The following is a 24,001-nucleotide window of genomic DNA, read 5'->3' as shown; positions in this document are numbered from 1 at the left end:
CCTTGTTGCCATGTTAATAGACTGAAATTTGGTTTATTCTTGGTGTGTGTGTGAGAGTGAGAGAGAGAGAGAGAGAGAGATGCAATTTCCCTCCTGCCCAAACAGGTGGAAATAAACCTCCTTAAACAAAACTAAATTCTCTCATAACTACTGCCCATTCAAGTGCCTTGGCCTCCTCTCACCGGCAGTGCTTTTCAGATTCCTACTCCAGTGACCTCATTCCCTCCCCACAACTCCCATACAGAGTCTCCCAGTGCTGCTTTTCACTTCAAATTGTAGCACCGTCATGGTGTTGCTCCTACCTCCCTCCATCTAGTGCTGCTTCTCCTACCCCTTCAGTGGCGGTAGCAGGTCTCAGTCAGGTAGTGATAGTGGTGGTTCTCCTGGTGACTAGTCAGGATCTGGTAGTGGCAGCTGGTCTGGCTCTGACCCCTGCATCTCTCTCTAGTGGCACCCATGAGTCAGATTTGAGGAGTAGGAGGCAAAGCCTTTTATGAAGCAGCCTCAGCAGCAGATCCTGAATAGTTCCAGGTCCATGTTTTACAGCTTCTTAGTTTGGGCACCAGGGAACAGAGCCAGCACTTTCACACAGCTGCCTGGCTCTCTCCACAATTTGGAACCTCTGCTCTAGACTTAAGCACATATTCAGATTAGAACATTAGCTGCAACAATGTCACCACTTACTGTTCGCTGGTGCTGCTAGCCAATTCAAGCACAGAAGTATGCAGACTCTAGTTTGTGTACCCTGAAATAATCGTCTGTTCAATTATTGAACTAAAATAGAGCACAACGAAGCACATACTTAATAATAGTTTTCATTTTTATGTTTTTTTAAAACTATTGTGATAATGAGCTGGTAAATGTCCACCTGATGTCCACAAGGTGTATACATATCACATCAATACAATGTGTCATAGCTTTAAAAAAGGGAGTGGGGAAGAACTAGTTCAGGGATATAGCACACTCGACTTCAGTTCTGGAAATCCCTGGCTGTGTTTTCCCTACACCCCTGGCCAACAGAAAGGTTGGAATCTATTCCCCTTTCCCTAATAACTCTCTGCATTTTGATTGTCTTAAAAAAGCCTTCAAATCTGTCTGCTGGTAGTTGCACTTTCTTTACCTTTCAGCTAGTAAGTATGTAGGTCCTTTTATATCATCGTTATTTCTGATGGCTTTTTCACTTTCATTTGTGAGGAGACAGCATTTCTTCGTGCTTACTGTCAATTATGTTGAGAAGAATTTAAAGGAAACAAAGTACAGATCCTCAGAATGTATGCAGAGATCACCCACGTTTAGCCTTCGATTCTCTTGGCCTCTATCCCAAATGCATTCTGAATCTCTGATCTTTGAGTTATCATCTTCTGTTTTTCCAAATTATGACAAAAACCAGTGCACCACCAGCAGTTTATGTACCTTCCATAGCATTAATCAGTGTGCTACTTAATGTGGACCTGCTGTGAACAAAAAATTGATAGATTTATCAGACCATTTTCAGTTTTACAAAGAGAACTAATGAGCTATTTATAGCACATTGTTATATCTATTTTTTGTCAGTAGACTAGGGACTGATTTAGGACAAATGGGTTAAAAACAGGAAGTGTGGTTAGATAAGTAGGTAGTCTCTCCAAAGAGTTTCCAGAGCTTACCCACACATTCACATTTTCTTCTGAAACTACTATCAAAACAACATTGGGTACAGTACCTTGAAATCCATCTCTGTTTAAAGGAGGAATATTTTTCAGCAGTAGCAGGAAATGGCTCATAGAAAAGTTTTACATTCTTGTAAAAGAAAGTTCAAATGATGCTCTGGAGTCATTGTCTGTAAATGTTTTCTCTCTGCTTTAATCAAATTGCAGCACTAACGGCATTTTGGTTGATTCGGGTGTCTCTTACGAATTCCTATAAGCCTGCAAATAGTACAATTATGTATAAAGTAGTTGTATTTTCAAACCCAGATTAGTTGTGACCACTGAATTTCTTCCAACATTGCCTTTCCTTTTAGATGAAACTATGCTTATTTGTGGATAGTTCTATCATAACGATATTGAAATGAATTGCTGTCACAATTGCATGTGGCAAAATGAGTAGACTAACAATATTATTTGTAGAAGAAATCTTATACACCATAAATCCATGGAGTACTGAGTCTGCTGAAGACACTGAACGTGATACCTCTGTGGTCCTCTAGACTTGCAGTAGTTTCACTGGTAATACAAGAACAACATAATCCGTTGCTTGTTGCTGTCTTTGTGTGGTATAATGGTCCTGGGTCCTCAGATTAAATTTAGATTTTTCCACCTAAAACTATATGGTGGAATTTTCAAAAGCACCTAGGTGATTTAGGGGCATAAACCCCTTATGCTTGTAGTGTAAGTATATTTTTGTATGTCACTGAATAAAGAAAATGCATTTTTTTCCTCATAATTTTTAATAGAACTATGTTTGTTCATCATTAACCAGGCACTATTGTCCTGTTTAAAAATGTTCAATCTCTCAGTCATATATTATTATTTCTGTTCCCTTACTAGCGTGACCAACCATAGAATGCAACATAGTGAATATCAAAGCAAACAATTAACTGAAAATTATTCATCTAAAGTATTTGGTGAGTGCTTGTAATTAGCATATTTTTTTTTAAAAAAAGGGTCAGTTTGCAAATAATTAATGAATCTAGAAGGGGCCAAAGCAACCAAAAAAAAGTCTTAACAAGTAGCTTGAGGAGTTTTAGTTAGAGTAAAGTAGGTGCCTTGATTGAGAGTCCTGTGTTACTTTTAGAGTCACTACCACATGTAATTATGCCATTTTAAGCTTCTCACATCCCTCTTGCTTCAAATGCATGGTTCTAGAAGAGTTTATGTCCCAAGAAACTAATGAGAGGAAGTCAAAAAGCATGATGACAAAATGGATTTTAAGTAATTAGAATGAAGCAGGCCTACCTACCAGGGGTAAGAAAATAGGCCACTGCTGGTGACATATTGGTTGAAGCAGATTTCCCATCAGCCCACTTTGGAGGGAGAAACCTGCATGTTATTGTGGGGAGCAGAGGTGAGCTGCTTTGTTGTGTCCATGGGGAATTTCCAAGTCAGAACTCTAACTTTTTTTTAAATCAAGCTGCTAGGCTAGCGGGTTAGATGATATCACTGTGTGGGTGGGGGCACTTCAGTCAAATATGATGACATACTAACGTGCAGGTACTGTAGTTCAGGAAAGGCTTATGACTGCAAACATTTAGGGCTCATCCTATTCTCACATTTGTAGAATACCTTGAAAGGTTATGGGTTTTTAGAAGAAAAAGTTATTTTAAAATAAAATATAGATTAACATTTTTAAAAATCTACCAGATCCCTCCTTGAGAAATTATGAACAAGTTTCTTGGAACTTGAACTGCTATTTTTCTAAAAGAGGGCATCAGAAGAAAAATAATCTCACAGTCAGTTACCATTTCCTATTACATTACTATCTTTACATTTGCTCTCCTAAGATATCATACTTAAATATTTGAAGCCAATATATGCTATTTCTTTGAAAAATTAATGTAAATTTCTAAATTGTACTAGTAACAATGCATTAAAATCCCTTTCAATTAATACTTTAGTTTACATAAAATGGATATATACAGATCAGACACATTAGACAGATGCTGATGCAAGTGATGGAGATCTAAACAGCACCCTGGTACAAATCTTAGCACCCTCATCCTTCCCAGCAGCTGGTGTCGGCAGGGTGTCTGATCTTCTTGCAAGGGCTTTGCCCCTGACTTCACTGATAAAGAATCCCACCCTCATCTTGCACATCTGCCTTTGTCTAATTGGTCTAATCCCTCAATGAAGATAGTTTTCAAACCTTTGATAGTGCTATGAAAGCGGTAAGAATAAAAAAATTTTACTTAATTATATGATCAAAAATTATTTCTTAAATAATTCATTATAAGCTCATACACTTTTTATGTACGACCTTTGCAGCACATATAATATCTAGTAGTTCTGTATACTGAGTCCATAAAGGTCATTTACATGAAAAGTACACTAAACCATACTTACTGAGCATGAAATGAAATGGAAACATGGTGGCATGTATAATATGCCCCAAAATTATGTCGGTAGTAGCCACTTCATCCCATGGAGTGAACCAAAGGTTGGCTGTGCTGCTGATTGAAAAGAAAATGGATACCATAAAGTGTTGAAAAGATTATTAAAATAATTACTTCAGAGAGAAGAGGTCTTACCATATACACAGTCTGTCAAAACAGATATTGTAGAACGTTGGCAATGAAATTAGTGTATGAGAAGTGTACATGAATGGAAAAAATATTACAGGATGCCATCCAGGCTCTTAAATTATAGGAAAGGTTTTATATGGCATTTTAGAAATATGTGATCATACAGTTAAAGAGTAACATAATAGACTAGCATTAGGGAGCAGAGTAAAAGTTAGTTTATAAGCAACCTTAATTGTGGCATTTTCTGATTTTTGGGTGTCTAACAGTACAACTTTAATTTTCTCTGAAACTAGGAAGTTTTGGGAAGGTATTTGGAATCATATGCAAACACAGAGAGAAAATATATTGAATAATTGTAATGTAATCTTAATAAACCACAAAAGGAAACGTCATAATTTTGTGGTGTTAAAAAGGACCTCCAAAAGAACTAGATGCATTTATAGTCATGTTAATTTTTGTTACTTTATTGCAATAGACAAATAGTTACTCTTCCACTCTGGCTTTATTCTCATGAAGTTCTGCCATCCCCAGTCAATGTCTCCAGCTATACTGATTTTCAGTATTAAACGATTGTTAGTCCTTGTCATGTATGGATGTGATAGCAATGCCACAAATTACACATCATGTATGAGAAGTGACTGTAGACTACAAGACTTTAATAACATTGAGGGATTTTTGGTAATAACATCAACCACGAGAGTGAACTTCAAAGAATTTTGATGCCAGAAACTCCAACGTGGCAATATAGTCTTGGGCTTTTTCTTTTTTTTTTCTTTTGGATAATATAAACAGCCAATTTTTTACAAATATTTAATGAAAAACTTTGCTTTCCCTGTCAGTGCCATAGCCATCAGCCCACTCCTCCTTCCCTGCCCTTCTTTGTTTTCCTACTCTTTACACTTTCTCCTTTATAGTGCCACCTGAATTTTTTGCCTTTGATCATGACAGGGCTGGCTTTAACTTAAACATTGCCATCGCTTTGAATCAGAGCAGATTCATACATGTTTCAGAATTTGTATATGTGAGGCCCCTCTGTGAAGTGAAATATTTTGTATAAGAGTGTGTCTCTACCATGTATTGTGTTTTTCACAACATTGCCTGTCATTCGCTTATGAGTAAATCTTTTTTTTTTTTACCTTTTATGAATAGGCAGAAGTGTTAAAGTGTATTGAATTATATAAACACATAACTGACTATTAGTACTTTGGTATAAAGGACAAAGGTCTAAATGTTAATGTTGTAGAATTCAGTTGATTTTGAATTTCCCTTTATCATAAAATGAATGAAAAATGTTTAAATAAAAAACGGTTTTGTTGATATCCATGCAGTCTAGTTTCAAAGAGATTCACATGCAAAGAATTTCAGAGCAAGTTGTGCTTTTATAATTTTGGAAGATGTCAAAGTATCAGTATGAGCCTATTCACTGCTTTGTGGCGTTGTTCTGTAATGCTTGATCATTCTTTATGAAGCAGTTCTGTGAAGATGGCTGAAAATTAGATACCCTAACATGCCCACATTGTGATTAAAATTGTACGAGCAACCTCTGTATTCAAACACTGTTGACTGTCTGCTGACCTGCTGTGACCTAAGACAAATCATTTTAATTTTCTGTGTGTCTGTTTCCCCTCCCACCTTTTGTGTGTCTTAACTTGGTAGATTATAAATTTTCTAAAAGAGATGCTCTAGCTGAGCCAGAATTTATGGGCTTGATATAGGAATACTGAGTGAAATTCTATGGCCTGTATTATGCAGGAGGTCAGACTTATCATAAATGTTTCCACCTGGCCTTAGACTATATGAATAAGCTCTCTGGGGCAGGGACTGTCTCTCAGTATGCACACTGCCTAGTACAATGGGCACCAATCTCAGTTGGGGCCTCGAGGCATGACTGTAATACAAACAATAAATAGTAGTTTGTCATGCTACTGACTAGCCTATAGTACAGTTTTATAACAAGGAAAACAAAATGCCCTGTCCACAATGATCAGGCAAATGGTACCAGCCACATCCATTTTTAAGCATTCATTACTATCACCATTTGAACTGCAAAGCAGACAGCGTCTAAAGGAAATTCAACTCCTTTAAACGCTCTGATCTTAACTGTTACATGGCTTGTGGATACCGTTCATTGGTTTCTATTTAAATGTCAACTACACAGCAGTGCTTAATGACTGTAATAGATATGTGCAGTTTTTTCCAACGGCTACTTAATGGTTCCATATAACACATTGCAAATGCTTAGAGCAGGGATACAAAATCTTGAGTGACAAAAAGCCATCTGTGGCTTGTTAGAAAGTTACAGAACTGTACATCTGAAATTAAGTTTGAGAATTTTTCATGGCACTAATATGAGTTAATTAAAAGTTATTTGGAATTTTTGGAAAGAGTTGTCATACCTACATCAGATCAGCACAAGGAACAGGTGACTTTCTTAAGACAGAACTGATGATGACATGCATTCAGTCCTCCTTTCATACGTTCTGGTATGGTAGTCCTGCATTTTGTGTCTGGACAGCATATGAACACACCAAGGACAGTCAAGTATCAGAGCAGTTCAACTACGCATGAATCACACTCATCTCAAATGGGTTGTCATACTGTGTTTGTTATAATAATTGGGGGGGGGATTATTAAACAATAAGGCAAAGAAGTTCTGAGAGGGAGACCCAGTAACTATAATTGGCAGAACTCAGTGCTCAGAACATAGAAAGCCCAGAACAGTGAATTATGCAAATAATAATTGAGCTTTAGAATCAGATTTCATACTACCAGATCTTTAGGCTCCTACTTCCACCAAAACACATATGCTAGTACACCTCCAGGCCACCAGACCTCTCCACAAAGAATGCTGAATACTGGCCAATGTTGTTGTATAGACCTACAGTATGAATCACCGTTCCCCTACACTAAAGACTGGGTCCTTGGAGCCGAGTGCTTTTTATTCCAAAACTTGGTAGCCATTTCTAAACTCAGGTTCAGTTTCTGCTTCAGTTCACCGTGGCTTGGATTTCTCATCAGCAAGTCAAATAGTTCAGTCTTGAAAATTGTCTAAAAAAGGACTGACAACATAACCATATGAAGAGCTTTTAATTTCTATGTCAGTGATTCATTCCCCTTAACCGTGGGGATTTAGACACAATTAGAACTGTCTTGTAGTTGACAGCTGTAGGATCTCCCATGAGTTGTTCTTTCTCAAAACGTCCTGCCTGCAGGCATTGAAAAACAGCAGCAGTTAGTACTTCTGCCTATGTTTCTTTCTTATATATATGCAGTGTTATAGCTGTGTTGGTTCCAGAATGTAAGAGGAAACTAGGTGGGTCAGGCTGTATCTTTTATTGGACTAACTTCTGTTGGTGCAAGAGATGTGCTTTCCAACTCCACAGAGCTCTTCTAAGAATTCTAGAGCTCGAAAGCTCATCTCTCACCAACGGAAGTTGATCCAATAAAAAAATATCACCTCACCCATCTTGTTTCTTTCTAACAGTGAATTTGCCTAACAACATGAGATTCTTCTTCAAGTGATTGCACATGTCCATTCCACTGTAGGTGTGTGCACACCTCATGCACAGTTCTTGGAGATTTTTCCCTCAGCAGTACTCTGATTTTCACATTAATCAAGCAGTTTGTTTATTGACTTTTTTTCCAAAGCCTCATTTGAGTAAAGGGGAAGAAATGCTCCATACTCTATATATTAGAAGAGCTTTGGCTTTTTACCTGTATTGGACAAAGTCTTTCAGGTCTTTTTCTCAGCTCTTCGATGCAGTTTCGTACAGAGTAAAGGGCCATCCAGAGGATCTCTTCCTGGATTTCTGGCTGTGTTTATACTACCAATTAGCTGATATTGCACCGCCAGTAAAATGGTGGCTCGCTCAACCAGGTTGCAGGCAAATTTCTGTAGCCTTTCTGGCCCATGTAACCATACCAGATGTTTGTAGGGCAGTAGTCTGATTGTCAGTCCATATGTTTGCCTCTCACTATGTCATCTCTCATCAATCTAGACACAATGCCAGATTTGGAAAGGTGGTCCTTCAGTCCCTGTTCAAGTAGACTCCATGCCCACCTCCAGTTCAAACTGCTTGTGAATCACCTGTAGTGGAGTGGACATATGCAAACACCAAAGAAGAAAAAACGCGTATCTATCTTTCTGTAACTGTTCTTCAAGATGTGCTGCACATGTCCATTCCACGACCCTCTCTCCTTCCCCTTTCTATTGGAGTCTTTTCAAAAGGAACTGAGGGGTTTGCGGGGGGCCAGCGAGGTCCTTTATACCACTCGTGCAGTGGTGCAAGGCACCAGAGGGTGCTCACGCTACCCCGACAAGTATTACTGAGGGAAAAAATTTCCAGCAACTGTGCACAAGGTGCACACACATCTACAGTAGAATGTACGTGTGCATTCAATAAATTACGGAAAGGTAGATAATTTTTTTTCCTAAGGTCCTTCTCTACTGCTTATCTTTCTTCTCTATCTTCCTTCTTAAAGTTTTGACATTGCATCAACCCTCCTCACTAGTATGGTTTACTACCTGTGAACAAAACTATTTAATGATGTCACCTACTTTTTCATAAAACTTGTTCACCTTAATCCCTTCTTTACTCACACCACTTGACCCACAGCATACGATCTGACTGGCTCACTTGGCAAGAGACAAATAAAATGAGAGTTAAAATTCCTAATTGTGCCAATATTATACATCATTTCTAAAGCAACTCAAATCTTAAAGCATTTAAAATATGTTAAATCTAGGCTGAGTTAAAAAATGTCCTGTATGTTCCTGCTGTCCTAGCTGAATTCAACGTTCTTTGAGCTTTGAGTTTTCTAGGCTGTGGAAGAGGTTAAAATGTTCACATCCTCTTTCTGTATCAGTTTACACTTGAATATGTTTGAGCACTTGAAGAACTAGCTTGTTGCATGCAGATAGAGAAAATGTCCTGATGAGTTCAAATATACTCTGTGTGCTCAGGTGAGCGCACACTGTGCATGCAGATTTTTGTTGCTTTCTTTTTAAAACATGTTAAAATTGCGCACACAGATGTAGAAAAGTTACAACATTTTCATGTTTATCTGATCACTTTAAAACTATACGCAACTTGTATATACATATACATTCCACACAAATTCTACTTTTCAGCAGTTTTTTGTGGGGGACTTACATTAGCTGAATACGTTTGGAAAACCCAACTCTCAGAATCCAATTGATTTGATATGCAGTATTGTGTGTGTTTTATGGTTGTTTGTGGAGAATTCAGTGATATAGTTCTACTACAGCTAAACCTGTATACCCAAGTGCAGCACATTTGATAGGATAACACTTTATCTGACCCTCTCCTGAACTATTAGTCCATTGAGTGACTGCAAGCTTAGTTTCTGTTACTTCTCAGAACCACAAATCTTTCCCTTCTGTTTTTCTCAGAGTTTGTACAAGTCATTGCAAAAGCTTTACATTCTTTGTTAAACTTTCTAAAAAGTGAACTTTCTGGGGGGTTTTGTTTGCCACAAACTAAACTATTTAAGACATAAAATGGAAAATTGTATTTAACAGATAATAGATTGTCTTTCCAAATGTTTCATCAGTACAAAACTGCTGTGGTTGGCCCAAAATGGGAAGATGTGTTGTTGTTTTTTTAAGTTTCTATCAGCTAAAGTATGGTTGAAACTGTCTTACACATCTGGGTGTTTAAATCTTCCCAACCAGCTTTTCTCTGCATGTCTTTAGAACATAATATAAAACACACATTCCTGATCAAGTAATTTTACCAATAATTGCTCGTGGCAGCTAGGATTCTGGCTAGACAGATTTTGCAGTTTAAAGACCCTGGGAGTGGAATGTACAGTGTTTGTACAATAGGGGCTGATAATTCTCCATGAGAATTTCAAGGGTTTTTTTGGTTATTCTTGAACACATTTCATTCAGAAAAAGTACTGTGTTATCATAGAATCATAGGACTGGAAGGGACCTTGAGAGATCATCTAGTCCAGTCCCCTGCCTCATGGCTGGACTAAGTATCTAGACCATTCCTGACAGGTGTTTGTCTAACCTGCTCTTAAAAATCTCCAGTGATGGAGATTCCACAACCTCTGACCCTAGGCAATTTATTCCAGTGCTTAACCACCCTGACAGTTAGGAAGTTTTTCCTAATGTCCAACCTAAACCTCCCTTCCTGCAATTTAAGCCCATTGCTTCTTGTCCTATCCTCAGAGGTTAATTTTTCTCCCTCCTCCTTGTAACAACCTTTTATGTACTTGAAAACTGTTATAATGTCCCCTCTCAGTCTTCTCTTTTCCAGACTAAACAAAACCAATTTTTTCAATCTTCCCTCATAGGTCATGTTTTCCAGACCTTTAATCATTTTTGTCACTCTTCTCTGGACTTTTTCCAATTTGTCCACATCCTTCCTGAAATGTGGCGCCCAGAGCTGGACACAATACTTCAGTTGAGGCCTAATCAGCACAGAGTAGAGTGGAAGAATTACTTCTCGTGTCTTGCTTACAACACTCCTGCTAATACATCCCAGAATGATGTTCTCTTTTTTTGCAACAGTGTTACACCGTTGGCTCATCATTTAGCTTGTGGTCCACCATGACCCCCAGATCCCTTTCCGCAGTATTCCTTCCTAGGTAGTCATTTCCCATTTTGTATGTGTGCAATTGATTGTGCCTTCCTAAGTGGAGTACTTCGCATTTGTCCGTATTGAATTTCATCCTTTTTACTTCAGACCATTTCTCCAGTTTGTCCAGATCATTTTGAATTTTAATCCTATCCTCCAAAGCACTTGCAACCCCTCCCAGTTTGGTATCATCTGCAAACTTTATACGTACACTCTACTGCCATTATCTAAATCATTGATGAAGATATTGAACAGAACCGGACCCAGAACTGATCCCTGTGGGAAGGATGTAATGAGTGGGGTCCAGCATGACTGTGACCACTGATAATTACTCTCTGGGAATGGTATTCCAACCAGTTTTGCACTCACCTTATAGTAGATCCATCTGGGTTGCATTTCCCTAGATTGTTTATGAGAAGGTCATGTGAGACAGTTTCAAAAGCTTTACCAAAGTCAAGATATACCACGTCTACAGCTTCCCCCACTATCCACAAGGCTTGTTATCAGGTTGGTTTGACACGATTTGTTCTTGACAAATCTATGCTGACTGTTACTTATCACCTTATTATCTTCTAGATGTTTGCAAATTGATTGCTTAATTAGTTGCTCCCTTCTCTTTCTGGGTACAGAAGTTAAGCTGACTGGTTTGTAATTCCCTGTGTTGTCCTTATTTCCCTTTTTATAGATTGGCACTGTATTTGTCCTTTTCCAGTCTTCTGGAATCTCTCCCATCTTCCATGACTTTTCAAAGATAATCGCTAATGGCTCAGATATCTCTTCAGTCAGCTCGTTGAGTATTCTAGAATGCATTTCATCAGGCCCTGGTGACTTGAAGACATCTAATTTGTCTAAATAATTTTTAACTTGTTCCTTCCCTGTTTTAGCCTCTTCTGATCCTAACTCATTTTCATTGGTATTCACTATGTTAGTCATCCAATCGCCACCAACCTTCTTGGTGAAAACTGAAACAAAGAAGTCATTAAGCACCTCTGCCATTTCCACATTTTCTGGTATTATTTTTACCCCCTGATTGAGTAATGGGCCTACCCTGTCCTTGGTCTTTCTCTTGCTTCTAATGTATTTGTAGAATGTTTTCTTGTTACCCTTTATGTCTTTAACTAGTTTGATCTTGTTTTGTGCCTTGGCCTTTCTAATTCTACATACTTGTGTTGTTTATATTTATCCTTTGTCATTTGACCTAGTTTCCACTTTTTAAAGGACTCCTTTTTTGATTTTTAGATCATTGAAGGTTTCCTGGTTAAGCCAGGTGGTCTCCTGCCATACTTCCTATTTTTCCTTCACAGTGGGATAGTTTGCTCTTGTGCCATGTCTCTTCGAAAAACTGCCAACTGTCTTCTATTGTTTTTCCCCTTAGTCTTGCTTCCCATGGGAAATTGTCTCAGTACTCTAAATAAGAACTGTTTTAAATTTAAGAATGTTGTTACATTTCACTTGATTGGCCTACTAATTACAACCTATGGTTATACAGTGCATTTGCTTTAGTGCTATATAATAGAACTGGCAGCATGGTATCCCAAAACTATAATTGTGTGGGCCACAATGCAGTTATGGAGAAATACAAAAATACAATATACATAGAAATTTTACTTTCTGAACAGAATTTCCTAACAAATTTACAGTTGGATGATGTTGCTCATATTTTTAATTATACTACAAAAAAGCTAATGCTTTGCTTCCATGAAGGTGCTCATTAAAAGCTGCAGGGATATAAAAACTAGTAATCTGATTATTATTATTTTTTGTTCAAAATATACTGTAGCTGTTCATTATGCCTGCAGGTCCTGATTTATTTGGTTTTGTGTATCCACATGGAAAAATAAAAATCCTTCCTGAAATAGAAGAAAAGGAGCGCCCCTTTTACATTAGTAACTGCTCGTGCTCTGAGTACAGTTGGAAATTGACTCATTGATGACAATGATTGTCACAACAAGTCTCCTTGAACAGCTATTGAAAATGGTCTTTACTAGTATAAGAGGTGCAAAACTGTTTGTCATTTTTCCATAAGAGTTTTGAAAATTTTCAGTACTGGTGTAGGGGGACCAGTTGCTAACAATATTTGTCAAGCACTATGTCATTTCCCTAGTTTGTACTGAGATCACGTAACTCAGTGTGCCTACCTAACTTGTATATTTTCTTCTTAACTTTGTCCTTGCTTAATGCAGCCTGTTACTCTGAATAATGTAATGTATAATTTAATTGAGAAATATTTTGTGAAAAAGAAATACATTTTTTACCCAAGTCTGTATGGTGTGATGGGACCTAAATCCCAATCTTTGATGTGGCTGGTATTCGTTCTTCATGTTTTTCCATATCACTGGTAGGTGGTATTATCAGTAACAATGTCTATTGCAAAAATGTGTCTGCCTCTTTATTTGCTAGTTTTCCTAAGGCAGAACTGATGTAGTATGCTAACTCATCAGATTTCAGAGTAGCAGCCGTGTTAGTCTGTAAACGCAAAAAGAAAAGGAGTACTTGAGACTAACCAATTTATTTGAGCATAAGCTTTCGTGAGCTACAGCTCACTTCATCAGACTATACTTGGTGGTATGTGATTGTGTTGTCCTCTGCTGGATGCAGCCTACAGCAGATTTGAGCCCTAAGAAAGGAAAGCTGGGGATGAGAAGGGAAAGGAAGATGAAGAGGGAAAGAGGTGAAGGGAATATGGCACAATCTCACATCAGCCTGTGAACTTTTGACAGGGTACAGGTAGTGATGTGTAATATCCCCACTTTGGTTTGCTAATTACAAGGAAAATATTATTTCAGCCAGTTTCACAAATCATAAAAACTTTTTGTATTGCAGTGTTTTCACCTCTCCACCTTGTAACAAAGAGCAAAAGTGGAGAGGGCTTGATAAAATTCTGGAAATTTGGAAACTTTAATGCACTACAGTTTTTGTTTTGTTTTTTGCTATTTGTTTAGTGTAAATGAAAAACTTTTCAGGGAAGAGAATGTGTGGAGGTATGAATAAAAGCCTGGCGGCACTTCTACCTTATAGAGCTTATGAGAAGCCCTTTGTTTCTAGGCACATCATTAGATTGAAGTGTATTTCTATCCTAAATAGTGACTATGTAAAAATGGAATCTTCTTCCTGAACAGATCTGCTCCGTCTGTATGACTTTAGTGACATAAATAGATTGTTACATCTTTTTATTCCTGTTAACCTTTCAGAACCAACAAAGAGTGATTGTTCTGTCCAGTGCCCAATTAACATAATTGTCTCCTAAGTTTTGATTATAGAGGTTATTGGTTACTTTATGCCGGTGCAAATGCATTAAGAGCGATGGTATTGCACACATGTGATTCAAAGCATAATTTGAAGAGAGTGGAGTTATACAGATGTGACCAAAGGTCATAATTAAGGGTACAGTTTAGTCAGGAGTATTTTTAGTAAAAGTCATGGACAGGTCACTGACCATAAAAATACACCTGACTAAATCTTAACTGGGGAGCTGCTGCTCTGGGGTGAGCCCCAGGAGGCCGTTGCTTGGGGGGGAGCAGGGAGCCACTGCTTGGGGGGGGGGCGGCAGAGGGGTGCCCTGGAGCCAGCACCACCAGCTGCCAGGGGCTGCCAAGCAGCAGCTGCTCTGGCCACCCCCAGGACCACTACTCAGACAGTCCCCTGGGCCAGCCACACCATCAGTTGCTTGGGCAGCCCTGAGATCAGCTACATTGGCCTCTGCAGAAATCACGGATATCTAGTCATAGTGGATGAGAAGACCAGTCTGGACTCTCAGAAGACTCTGCAGTTGGGAAGTGTCCTTGCAATGAGGTGGAAAGAGTTAGAGTTCTCCATGTGCTCGCTCTGCTCCTCTCTCCTCCTCATACAATGTTGGGAGTCTGTGTCTGTGAGCTCAGCTCAGCATCGTTCTCTGCCCTGGAGAACCAGTGATCTTAGGGCCTAGCCAAGAGTATGGATCTGCCCAGCACTGTGAAACTTCTCTCTCCCATCACCATGCTCCCCCGCAGTGAGATTTAAAGAGTATGGGGATGTAGGAGACCTGCTCTTGTCCTAAGTGAGGTTGTTATCTTCCTGGCGGCCACTCCTGCCCCCAAACAGGGCTACTTATAGGTCCTTCCCCCAGTACCAACTCCTTCCCTAATCGAGGGGCTTCTTCCCTCAGCAGCTTCATGCTGCTTCCAACATAGGTTTTCAATCACCTCTACTTGCTGCCATTTCATGTGGCATGCAGTTTCTGTTCTTGAACCTCTTCTTCTCTTAATCTCCCAGCCTTCCTGTATCTGCCTCCTCCCAGCCTTCCCAGCTCAGTCCATCTGTGAATAATGGAGAAAATGTATAGATTTGTATACATACACAAAATACAGATTTCATAATAAACTGTGAGTGATAAGGATTACAGAGGTGAGTGCCAGGGGGACTCTGGGTGTGTTTGAACTAGGTTTGATGGGAAGGAAAGAGTGCAGCCTGATTTTTAAATCTCAAACTGGATTTGCAAATAAAATAAACACACAAATATATTTTATAAACTGAGTACACTTGAAATGACAGTTGAGAGACAATGCACTTTGATTCCCTCAATGTCATTTTTAGAGTCACTTTTCAAAGTAGAACTGTGCTATAACGACTGAGGCGTATCTAAGAAAGATGGAGTAAATGAGATGAACTGATTACAAGTGTATCTTTGATGTAACTTTTATAATTGCAATATTAATATCCATTGTAACTCACAATCTGTAGAGCCTTAATATTCTCCAAAATTCTGATCTCAGTTACATTTGGAGTATGTACAAAGAGGTCGGTGTGGGGTCAGTGTACTCTGGATTTACGCTAGTGTAACAAAATCAGAATCTGGCCAATCATGTACATCTACCCCTTCTCTCTCTCTCTACTGCTTTTGTGCTTTCAACGATTCTGCTTGCCTTTATGTCGCAAATTAACTACCCTTAAAAAAATAGTCCCTGTGTTGCCATTGCTTGCAAAGCAATGTACACAAAGAGCCAGATTCGTTCTGTTTCTCTAGATTTACTGAACAAATATTTTATATGCTACTGTAAAAGTTTTGTTAGACAATAAACTGCTTGCTTGAAATTTTTTCCCCAAAGAAACTTCTTCTATATAAGCATAACATCTGCTATAAATTGTCATGAGTAATATCTTCTAAAACCACTTCCATAGAAACAAGAATTCTTATTTCCATTTATGATAATATTTCACAATCAAAGAAGCTGCAAAAGAAATAGGAATGAGATCTTCTGCTTGCAAGCTATATAATTCTGTTGTCTACGTTCGCTTCTTAAAACATCACTTGCCTGTTATACATGTAATATACCATATTGTATGTGTATCAACAGGACCTTTACATTAAGGGGATTTTCTTTTTTTTTTAAATATTGGATCTGTGGTAAACTGAAAGGTTATCAGAGACAGGCTCTCACACAGAAGAAGAAGAATACTGAAACAGGAACCTACTGGCTTCTTTAACCTTTTGCTGTAAGGAAATGTGCCTTTCTCCATTTGATTTTGAAAAAGGAAATAGATTGTGGCGATGTGGCTGTGGAACTTTCTCTTTCTGCCTCTATCATTGCAAATGTGTTAGTTAAAGAAATGAAAAGAAAAAGTCTACCATTGAGCAATAGAATTGAACAGTAGACTATCTTAGCTCTGTCAAGATAACACAGTGATAGTGATTGACTGTCCTTTTTTGTTCTGTTTTAGGTGTCAGAAACTATTTGAAAGAAGCATTAGTGAATATCATCGCTGTGCACGCAGAGGTGAGGTAACTTTAGATTATTCACATTATTACAAGCGTCAAACAAAATAAATTGGCTGACTTCATTGGAAATGAGCACCTCTGAAAATCAGGCCACCTTAATTTTTGTGTTTAAATACAAATTTTATTAAAGAGGTGGGGGTGGTTGAAAATTTTATAAACGTCCATCGGTAACACCACATATCGCATTTTAGGGCTTGTTTACCCAGAAAGAGAATCCAGAATAAAGTAGCGTGTGAATTTAAACTGGATTAACTATTCCTGATTAATTCTAGGTGTAGACACTCTTATTCCAAATTAGCATGGATTAAACTGGTTTACCTATGTGAACAGTGAGTACGCAGCAAGCTGGGAAGTAAATCTACTTTGTGCTATCCTGCTGCTATCCTAACTGTCTATGTGGATCCTGCTGTCATGCCTTAAAAGCTCCCTAGTGCATTTTAATCTGCTCCTGTTTCAAAACAGGGTAGGTCAAAGCACACTAAGAGTAAATAAGAGTGTCTTCTTCCAAATTAGTATAGGTTAAACTAATTCAAAATAAGGTACTCTTGTTCTGGAATAAGTGTCCTTATGTGGAGTTAATCACGGGTAGCAGTTTTGGAATAACTCCCTGTGAAGACAAATCCTGGATGTGTGCTTTTTATTTTCTTTCAACAATCTGAAGAAGAGGAAAGTCAAAGTATAATACTCAATTCTTCTCTTTCCGTGCATGTTTTAAAAAAATACAGTGCTCTTTCTATGAACTGAGTTAGTTTGTGCTTCAAGAGATGGGAGTGTGGGGAAAGTGTTGAACTTGTGCTGTTAGAGGGGGAAAACGTACATCATGTTGCATGGAAATTCATCAAGCACAAATAGAAAATCTGGAATGGATACATAGTTCATATTTGCCTGCATGACCCCATTTTGAGACTTACTGTTTCCTGTGACCCAGACAACAACAAAGCAACGTAACAACCAAGGAATCCAAGGAGTTCTAGTTAGTGCTCTCTTATGTGAGCACATGGACTTGTATGTGGCAACATGGCTTCTCTAAATCCAGCCGCATAGTAGAAATTGCACATCTAATCTAATGGTGACATCAGTGGCAGATCAGTACTGAGACTTGATGGACACAAATGTGCTGAAACCAACTTCACACAAATATGTACTCATGAATGGCACCATCAGTTTCAATGCATGTGTTGAGAAAGCAGGATGTTCGTTCTTGACGGTGAACCAGAACTCTGGGAGAGAAAATTGGGCATATGTTCCTCCCAAGAATCAATCGCAGGAAATGTTGATGAGTTGTTCAATTTCAGCTGCTGGCAAATCCATGGCATGAGGCTTGCAAACAGGTTTCACACCCAATCATACTTTATAATGTTCCAAGTCAGGGAAAAAGGATGCAAACCATTACTCCATCTGGCTGAGATACTCAGTCATCACGTGTGTGGGAGGCCAAATAATTTCACTGTCAGCCAGTAACTTACAGCACAGAGACAGCAATTTACAATGATTCTTTATTGAGTACTAACAGGATACTTAGGGTGGCATAAAAGAAGATATGGGCCCTGCCTTAAGGCGTTTACAAGCCACTGCAGATTCCCAGCTCAGAAAAAACTAGCACGGACTCCTACTGGCTCAAGCAGAGAGGATGCTCTTCTGGTAAAACTACTGCCCACAGATAAGTATCTTCTGGATTCAAGTCTCCCTCCCCTGGATGCTGGCACAGCCAGATGGTGCAAATGGTTAAATGGCATCCATACAACCACCTCCGCACAGCCAACGTGTCTGGACCTGCTGCACAAATACTGTGCCAGGAAGCCGCTATTTTACAAAATGGTGATCTCTGCACAGAGTGACCTCACACACACCGTAGGTGTGAGGTCACACTTTGTGGAGGTCACCATTTTGTAGATCAAAATAGCGGTCTCCTGGTGTATCGCTTATGGAGCAAGTCTGGACATGTTTGGGGGCAGACAGCATCAGATCACAAGCCGAATCTGACCTGTTGGCCCATGACCCCATCTGCTGAGGGCATGATCCCCAGTTTGGGAACCGCGGATATGTACTGTCTGGACTCCCAAAGTGGGCCATGGCGTGCAACAGAGAGGAGGAGTGTATGTTAAAAAAGTAAGTGTGAAATTTCTGATGAAAATTGAAATAATTATTTGCAGAGCTGCATACTTGCAGATGCATACCTAAGTGTAAATTGACTATTGCAGGAATTTTCTACAGTACTTAAGTTAAAGCACCTGTTCGAAATAATCCCATCCCTCACTATCACAAAAGTATTTTCTCATTAGTATTACCAAAACCATTCTTTCACATAGCACAAATAACACTGTTCTGTCTTTGGACCCTCTTTACTTGTTTAAATTGGCTTTTGAGTATTCTAGGCTCCTTTTAATATTTTCTCTAATTAGAGACACTAATGCTAATTGAAATATTTTCATGGCTTTTGGAATTCCAATTAAAACAGATTTTTGCTTTGATGCAGGTATTTACCTCCAGTGTCTGTAGCACAAATACTGCAGCATTGTGCCAGTACCTGAGAATGAAGGAGTTAACATAGCTATAAGCCACAGTGAAAATGATTAGTCTATTTTCATTTTCCAGGATGAGTAAATTACATGAAAGGAACAAACAAAATAAGTTAGATTTTTCTTTTAAATTCAGTCAAAATAATCTAAATTGTTTTTCATAAACACAAGTAATGAAATTTTTTAAATGATTTTTAACTTGGCTGTGTCCTTTTAAGTAGGTATGATGATTAAAGTCCTGATTCAGACAGGGATTTAAGCATATGACTAACTTTAAAGAGTTTGTTGTCTCATTGATGTCAATTGGACTACTCGTGCTTAAAATTAGGGCACATGCGTAAACACCCTACTGAATTGGACGCGAGTTGTTTCTCCCATGTTCAGTTTTGCCTCATGAATTTCTGTGTGTGAAATGACATTTTTGCAAGTACTTGCAGAACTATGTGAATTTGATCACTGGTGTGAAATTTTACAATTTCCACAAGAGTAACACTGTTTTCTGCTGAAATTTTGCCAATCTGGCTCAGTCTTAGATTTTGCTAGCAACACTGCTGATTTCCATAGTTTAAACAACAATAGTTAACCATCAGCTGTGCAATAGACAGGTTCTGAGGTGAAAAAAATGGTTACTTTAACTAAAAGTCAAATTTGAACTGAAACCAAAATAAGTATAGTTTTTGCAAAAATGCGATGATTTACTATAGCTGAGAATTTTTTTCCTGAGTTCTAAAAAGTAACGTTGAGAACAGCCATTGTGGGTACAAATACGTTCTTCTTCTTAGAAGGTTTTGACCGTTTACTTGGTATGCTTGTGTTGTATTGCTCAGCAACACCTGCATGAAATGGCTTTTTCCCATTTTGCTTTTACCATTTTTCTCTGTATGTGACCAAAATTGTTGGCTTTTGTGGGTCAAAGCAGTTAAAAGCAAGATGATTATTTGAACTAACAGGGTGAGTGACTGATAGCCAGCATGTGTGTGCTCAGTATGCCTTGGCTGTGGTGCAAATCTGTTATATTACTGTTTGTCTAGTCTGTGAGATCCATGACACATCACTCTCACATATATCATGAAAAATCAGGTATGGTTTCTAAATTCATATTTGGGTTTTACTCATCCACATACTGGTGTTTCTCAAAGTATTTTCAACTGATTATGCATTTCTATAAAGCAGTTTTTCACTGTGAAATCGGACACACTCCTAACTTTCACGTAAAGCAAAAGTCCTGTAGCAAAAGTGAGACCGAATCATTTGTTGTTGATTGCTTGTTTTTTTAAGAAATCTGAATAAATGAATAATTAAATTTCTAGCCAAAATCATCATCATTTCCCATGACTCTGATCACCTCACTTCCTCCTCAAATCACCATCCCTTTTTCTTTCCCCTCTCTTTTCCACATGTAATCCACACTGCTCCTCATTTTCATTGTCAAGGCTTAACAGAACTCTGCTCTACCTACAGGGCCAATCTCATTTCCTCTTATCCATCTCTTGCCCCGTGTTCTGCCCAATTCTCTCTCCTAATTATATGAGACATTATCCCTCTTCCAGTGCATTAACAGTCTCTTATTGTCTTTAAATCTCTCCTTAAAACCTACTTTTTTGCCAAGCTTCTGGTCTCTGACACTGTTTGATCTCATTTCAGCACCTGACTATCTATTTGTTTTATTACTCTGTTATTTTGTAAGCTTCTTAGGAGGTGGATCTTGTATTATTAGTATGGCAGCAACTATGGACCCTAATTGGGAATCCAGGCACTATTGGTCTCAGTGTTATATAAGCAAGTAATAAAAAAGACAGTCCAAGAGAGTTTTCAGTCTAGGTTTATGACAAGCCATAACAGGTGGAACAAACTGGCTGAGCAGTGGGAAGAAGATAAGGTGCTTCTGGGAAAAGCAGCAAAACATGCAATCAAGGTTAACTCTTTGGATGTCCATACTAAGGTGCAATATAAATATTCATACAGATACCCGATTCATAACTCTGATTTAAAACCTGCAGGTCTTCACCATCTCTAAGGAATTAGTGCCTCGAGTACTGTCAAAGATTGTGGAATCTGTTGCTGAAGAGCTAAGTCGACTGATGCAGTGTGTGTCATCGTTCAGTAAAAATGGAGCTTTACAGGTAGATAAAGACTCTGAGTTTCTCTTTGTACTCAAATGCAACAAACAGCTGTTGTAGAAGTTATATTTTTACCCATTATTTTACAGCAGCCAATTAAATATTTTGAATGTGTTCTTATTTTTGTTTGCAAAGATTTTGGTTTTAATAATGTTTTTAATTGTATTTTATAGCTTGTTTTTAAATCTATTGGTATTAGTGTGGAAAGGCCAGTGTAGTGATGTGTCATAGTGGTATATTATTCCAAAGTCTGGAGAGAGAATAAAAACATTTCCTGTATTGTACAACTCCAGAGGAAGGCATAGCTGTTTCACTGAAGCTGCAAAATGACATCACTACAGAAACACTTGCAAAAATTACCATTAAAGAAGGTCTTAAAGATCCATTTATCAAATGGTCTTGCCTTTCCCATTTCAGATTAGATGAACCACTACCAACAACAATGAGCAAATGAACGGTGACCAGAGTATTTTAATAAACAGAGGTGGGCGGGAATATGTGCTGGCCCATTGTTTCTAACCATTTATTTTGAGTGCTTTTCTTGTGACATTAAGATTCCCAAAGGGGTTCAAGGAAGGGTAAATTCTTAGGGTTTTGTAAATAACTATAACACTGGTGCTTCATTTATTTATAGAATACATGGTTTAATCACATTCTTCATAGAATCACATCCAATAGTCCTTATTCAGACAAAACTCTTAAGTCAGTGCTTTTGAATCTTTTGACTGAGGAATACCTATAGGCTGTATATGGCCTGTGAATTGTTTGTAGTCCAGTCAATTAATTTTACATCTTAAAATACCGTCATATTCAGGTTTTACTTCAATTCTTCCATGTCTTGTATTTAAAAAGAATGTTTAGCTTTTAAAATCCATTCTTAATAATGCAGATAAAAGAAATGGAAATCTGCAGCCAACACCCATCTTACTGTTTTTTCAGCTTTGTTTTAGAATTCTAAAGCAACTGAAAATCTAAACAAAAATGGGGTTATTTTTAAAAATATATTACACTCTTTGTAATGAAGATACAATGTAGAGTATTATCAACTTAACATTTAAAGAGGAGAGTCCATAGACTATTTATGCTTTCTAGTTAGCAATTAAACTTAATTGGAGCAGAAGACTCCATAGCCTAGTGAAGTTACAAGGGTAGAATTAACTAGTGTATATTTAAAATGTAATTACATGTAAATATATTAAATACACATGGTATTTCACAAATGTGACAAGGAGAGAAGGAAAGCATTTGAGATGAAATGTGATACGATGTAATCCACAGTGGTCTGATACAAAGGAGCTTTGTGTTCCATATTGGCATACATGAGCATTCTGGTAGTTTACCTACCATTAATTGTGCATATTTTCCAAAAAGGATTTTGGAGGGATGAGGAGTTTACTCACAATAGTTGTATAATGTTATTAAATGCAGAGTCTCAGGACTATATTCAAATATTTGGTTTTTGTTTTTAAACCAAGCTTATGATTTTTTTATACAAATGAACTATACTCTGTGGCAGGGTCTTTCAGATTGTGGCAGTGCCTGCTTTGAACTCAGACCATGGAAGTGGTGGCACTTTACCAACCCATGGATAAAACAGATATTTTAACACTGCCCTACTCACTCCTGATTGATCCATTCGTTTGAGCTAGTTCTAGAGAAGTCTAAAGAAAAAAGAAAGCTCCCTTTGACTCAATGGGTACTCTCTCTGACGTACAGCCTCTCTAGGACTTGCAGGAACTACCAGCTGCCATTTCATATTCTCTCCAGCAAACTTGGCATCTGGTGGGGGGAAACCTAAATATTAAATCGCACCATATTATAAACCTTATGTTCAGTTTGGATTTTAAATGTACTTGTAATACTTTCCAATTACTGTTAGTAGAGTAGCATCTGAGGGAGAATTCATGTCGGAAGGACTTCTTGTCAGAGCCGGGTAAAGTTGGTAAATAAAGGCTCTACACAATTAACTTTTGAGTTGAATAAGTAGCCCACCTTTTATTGAACTCACTACCTGAACCCATAACTGAAAGAATTGTCTCTCCCAGGAGAAAAATTTGTCAGTTGTGGTCCCTTTTTTATCATTCTGGCCATAATCAACCCTCACTATTGATAGATTGATTGTACCAAAACCAGTAGGATATGGACCAGACCAAACTGCTCAAAAATACCCATACCCTGTGGAAAGAACTGAGCTTTGACAAGAGACGCCTCAATCTATATTTAACAGCCAGTCCCCTGATCCAGACACCTCCTACATATCCAGGCTTCACTCACTTCCCAGCCTTGTGCTTGATGTTAGGCATAAACTATGGATCCTGATAATGTGTCACTACCACAGTGGGCTTTTGCCTCTTAAAACTGAAACAAAACTACACAACTTAGTTTTACACTAAAACCCAGTAACTCAAAATTTTATTGGTGGCAGAACCAGGGTCTAAAAGCCCCTAAGGTACCCAGCTCTCAAAAATCCTAACCCATTCATCCTGAAAGAACCTACAAGATGTTCAGGAAAGTTGAGAAGGCCGATCTATGCTTGCCATTTTCCTACAAGGGAAACATTTCTCTTTACCATAAAATTGGTGGTCAGCTAAATCCTAATGCTTGCCAGGAAGTCCTGCACCCTTAAAGCACAAACCTATGCTGGCTGCCTATCTAGCAGGGAAAAATAAAAACTGTATGTATGATATATGTATAAGATATTCCCAAACAAAAACCTTCATTACAGTTGAAAATAAATATGTATGTTAGAGTTTAAAAAGCTTAATTAGAGAGTTGATGTG

At 38.2% G+C, this 24,001-nt stretch overlaps 1 protein-coding gene across 4 annotated transcripts in view; it reads left to right on the top strand.

Annotated features, from left to right (window-relative positions):
• Positions 1–24,001, top strand: part of EXOC2 (exocyst complex component 2) — a 188,979-nt gene that overhangs the window by 156,865 nt on the left and 8,113 nt on the right. For all 4 annotated transcript variants that reach the window (XM_037893243.2, XM_043540186.1, XM_037893242.1 and 1 more), the window contains 2 exons: positions 16,525–16,580; positions 21,102–21,224. In XM_037893243.2, the coding sequence (XP_037749171.1) occupies positions 16,525–16,580; positions 21,102–21,224 (179 nt within the window). The remainder of the gene's footprint in view (positions 1–16,524; positions 16,581–21,101; positions 21,225–24,001) is intronic.

This window comes from Chelonia mydas, chromosome 2, assembly GCF_015237465.2.
Source record: "Chelonia mydas isolate rCheMyd1 chromosome 2, rCheMyd1.pri.v2, whole genome shotgun sequence".
NCBI lineage: Eukaryota > Metazoa > Chordata > Testudines > Cheloniidae > Chelonia > Chelonia mydas.
The sequence above is the reverse complement of the archived record's forward strand: the minus strand, read 5'-3'. Positions and strand labels throughout refer to the sequence as shown.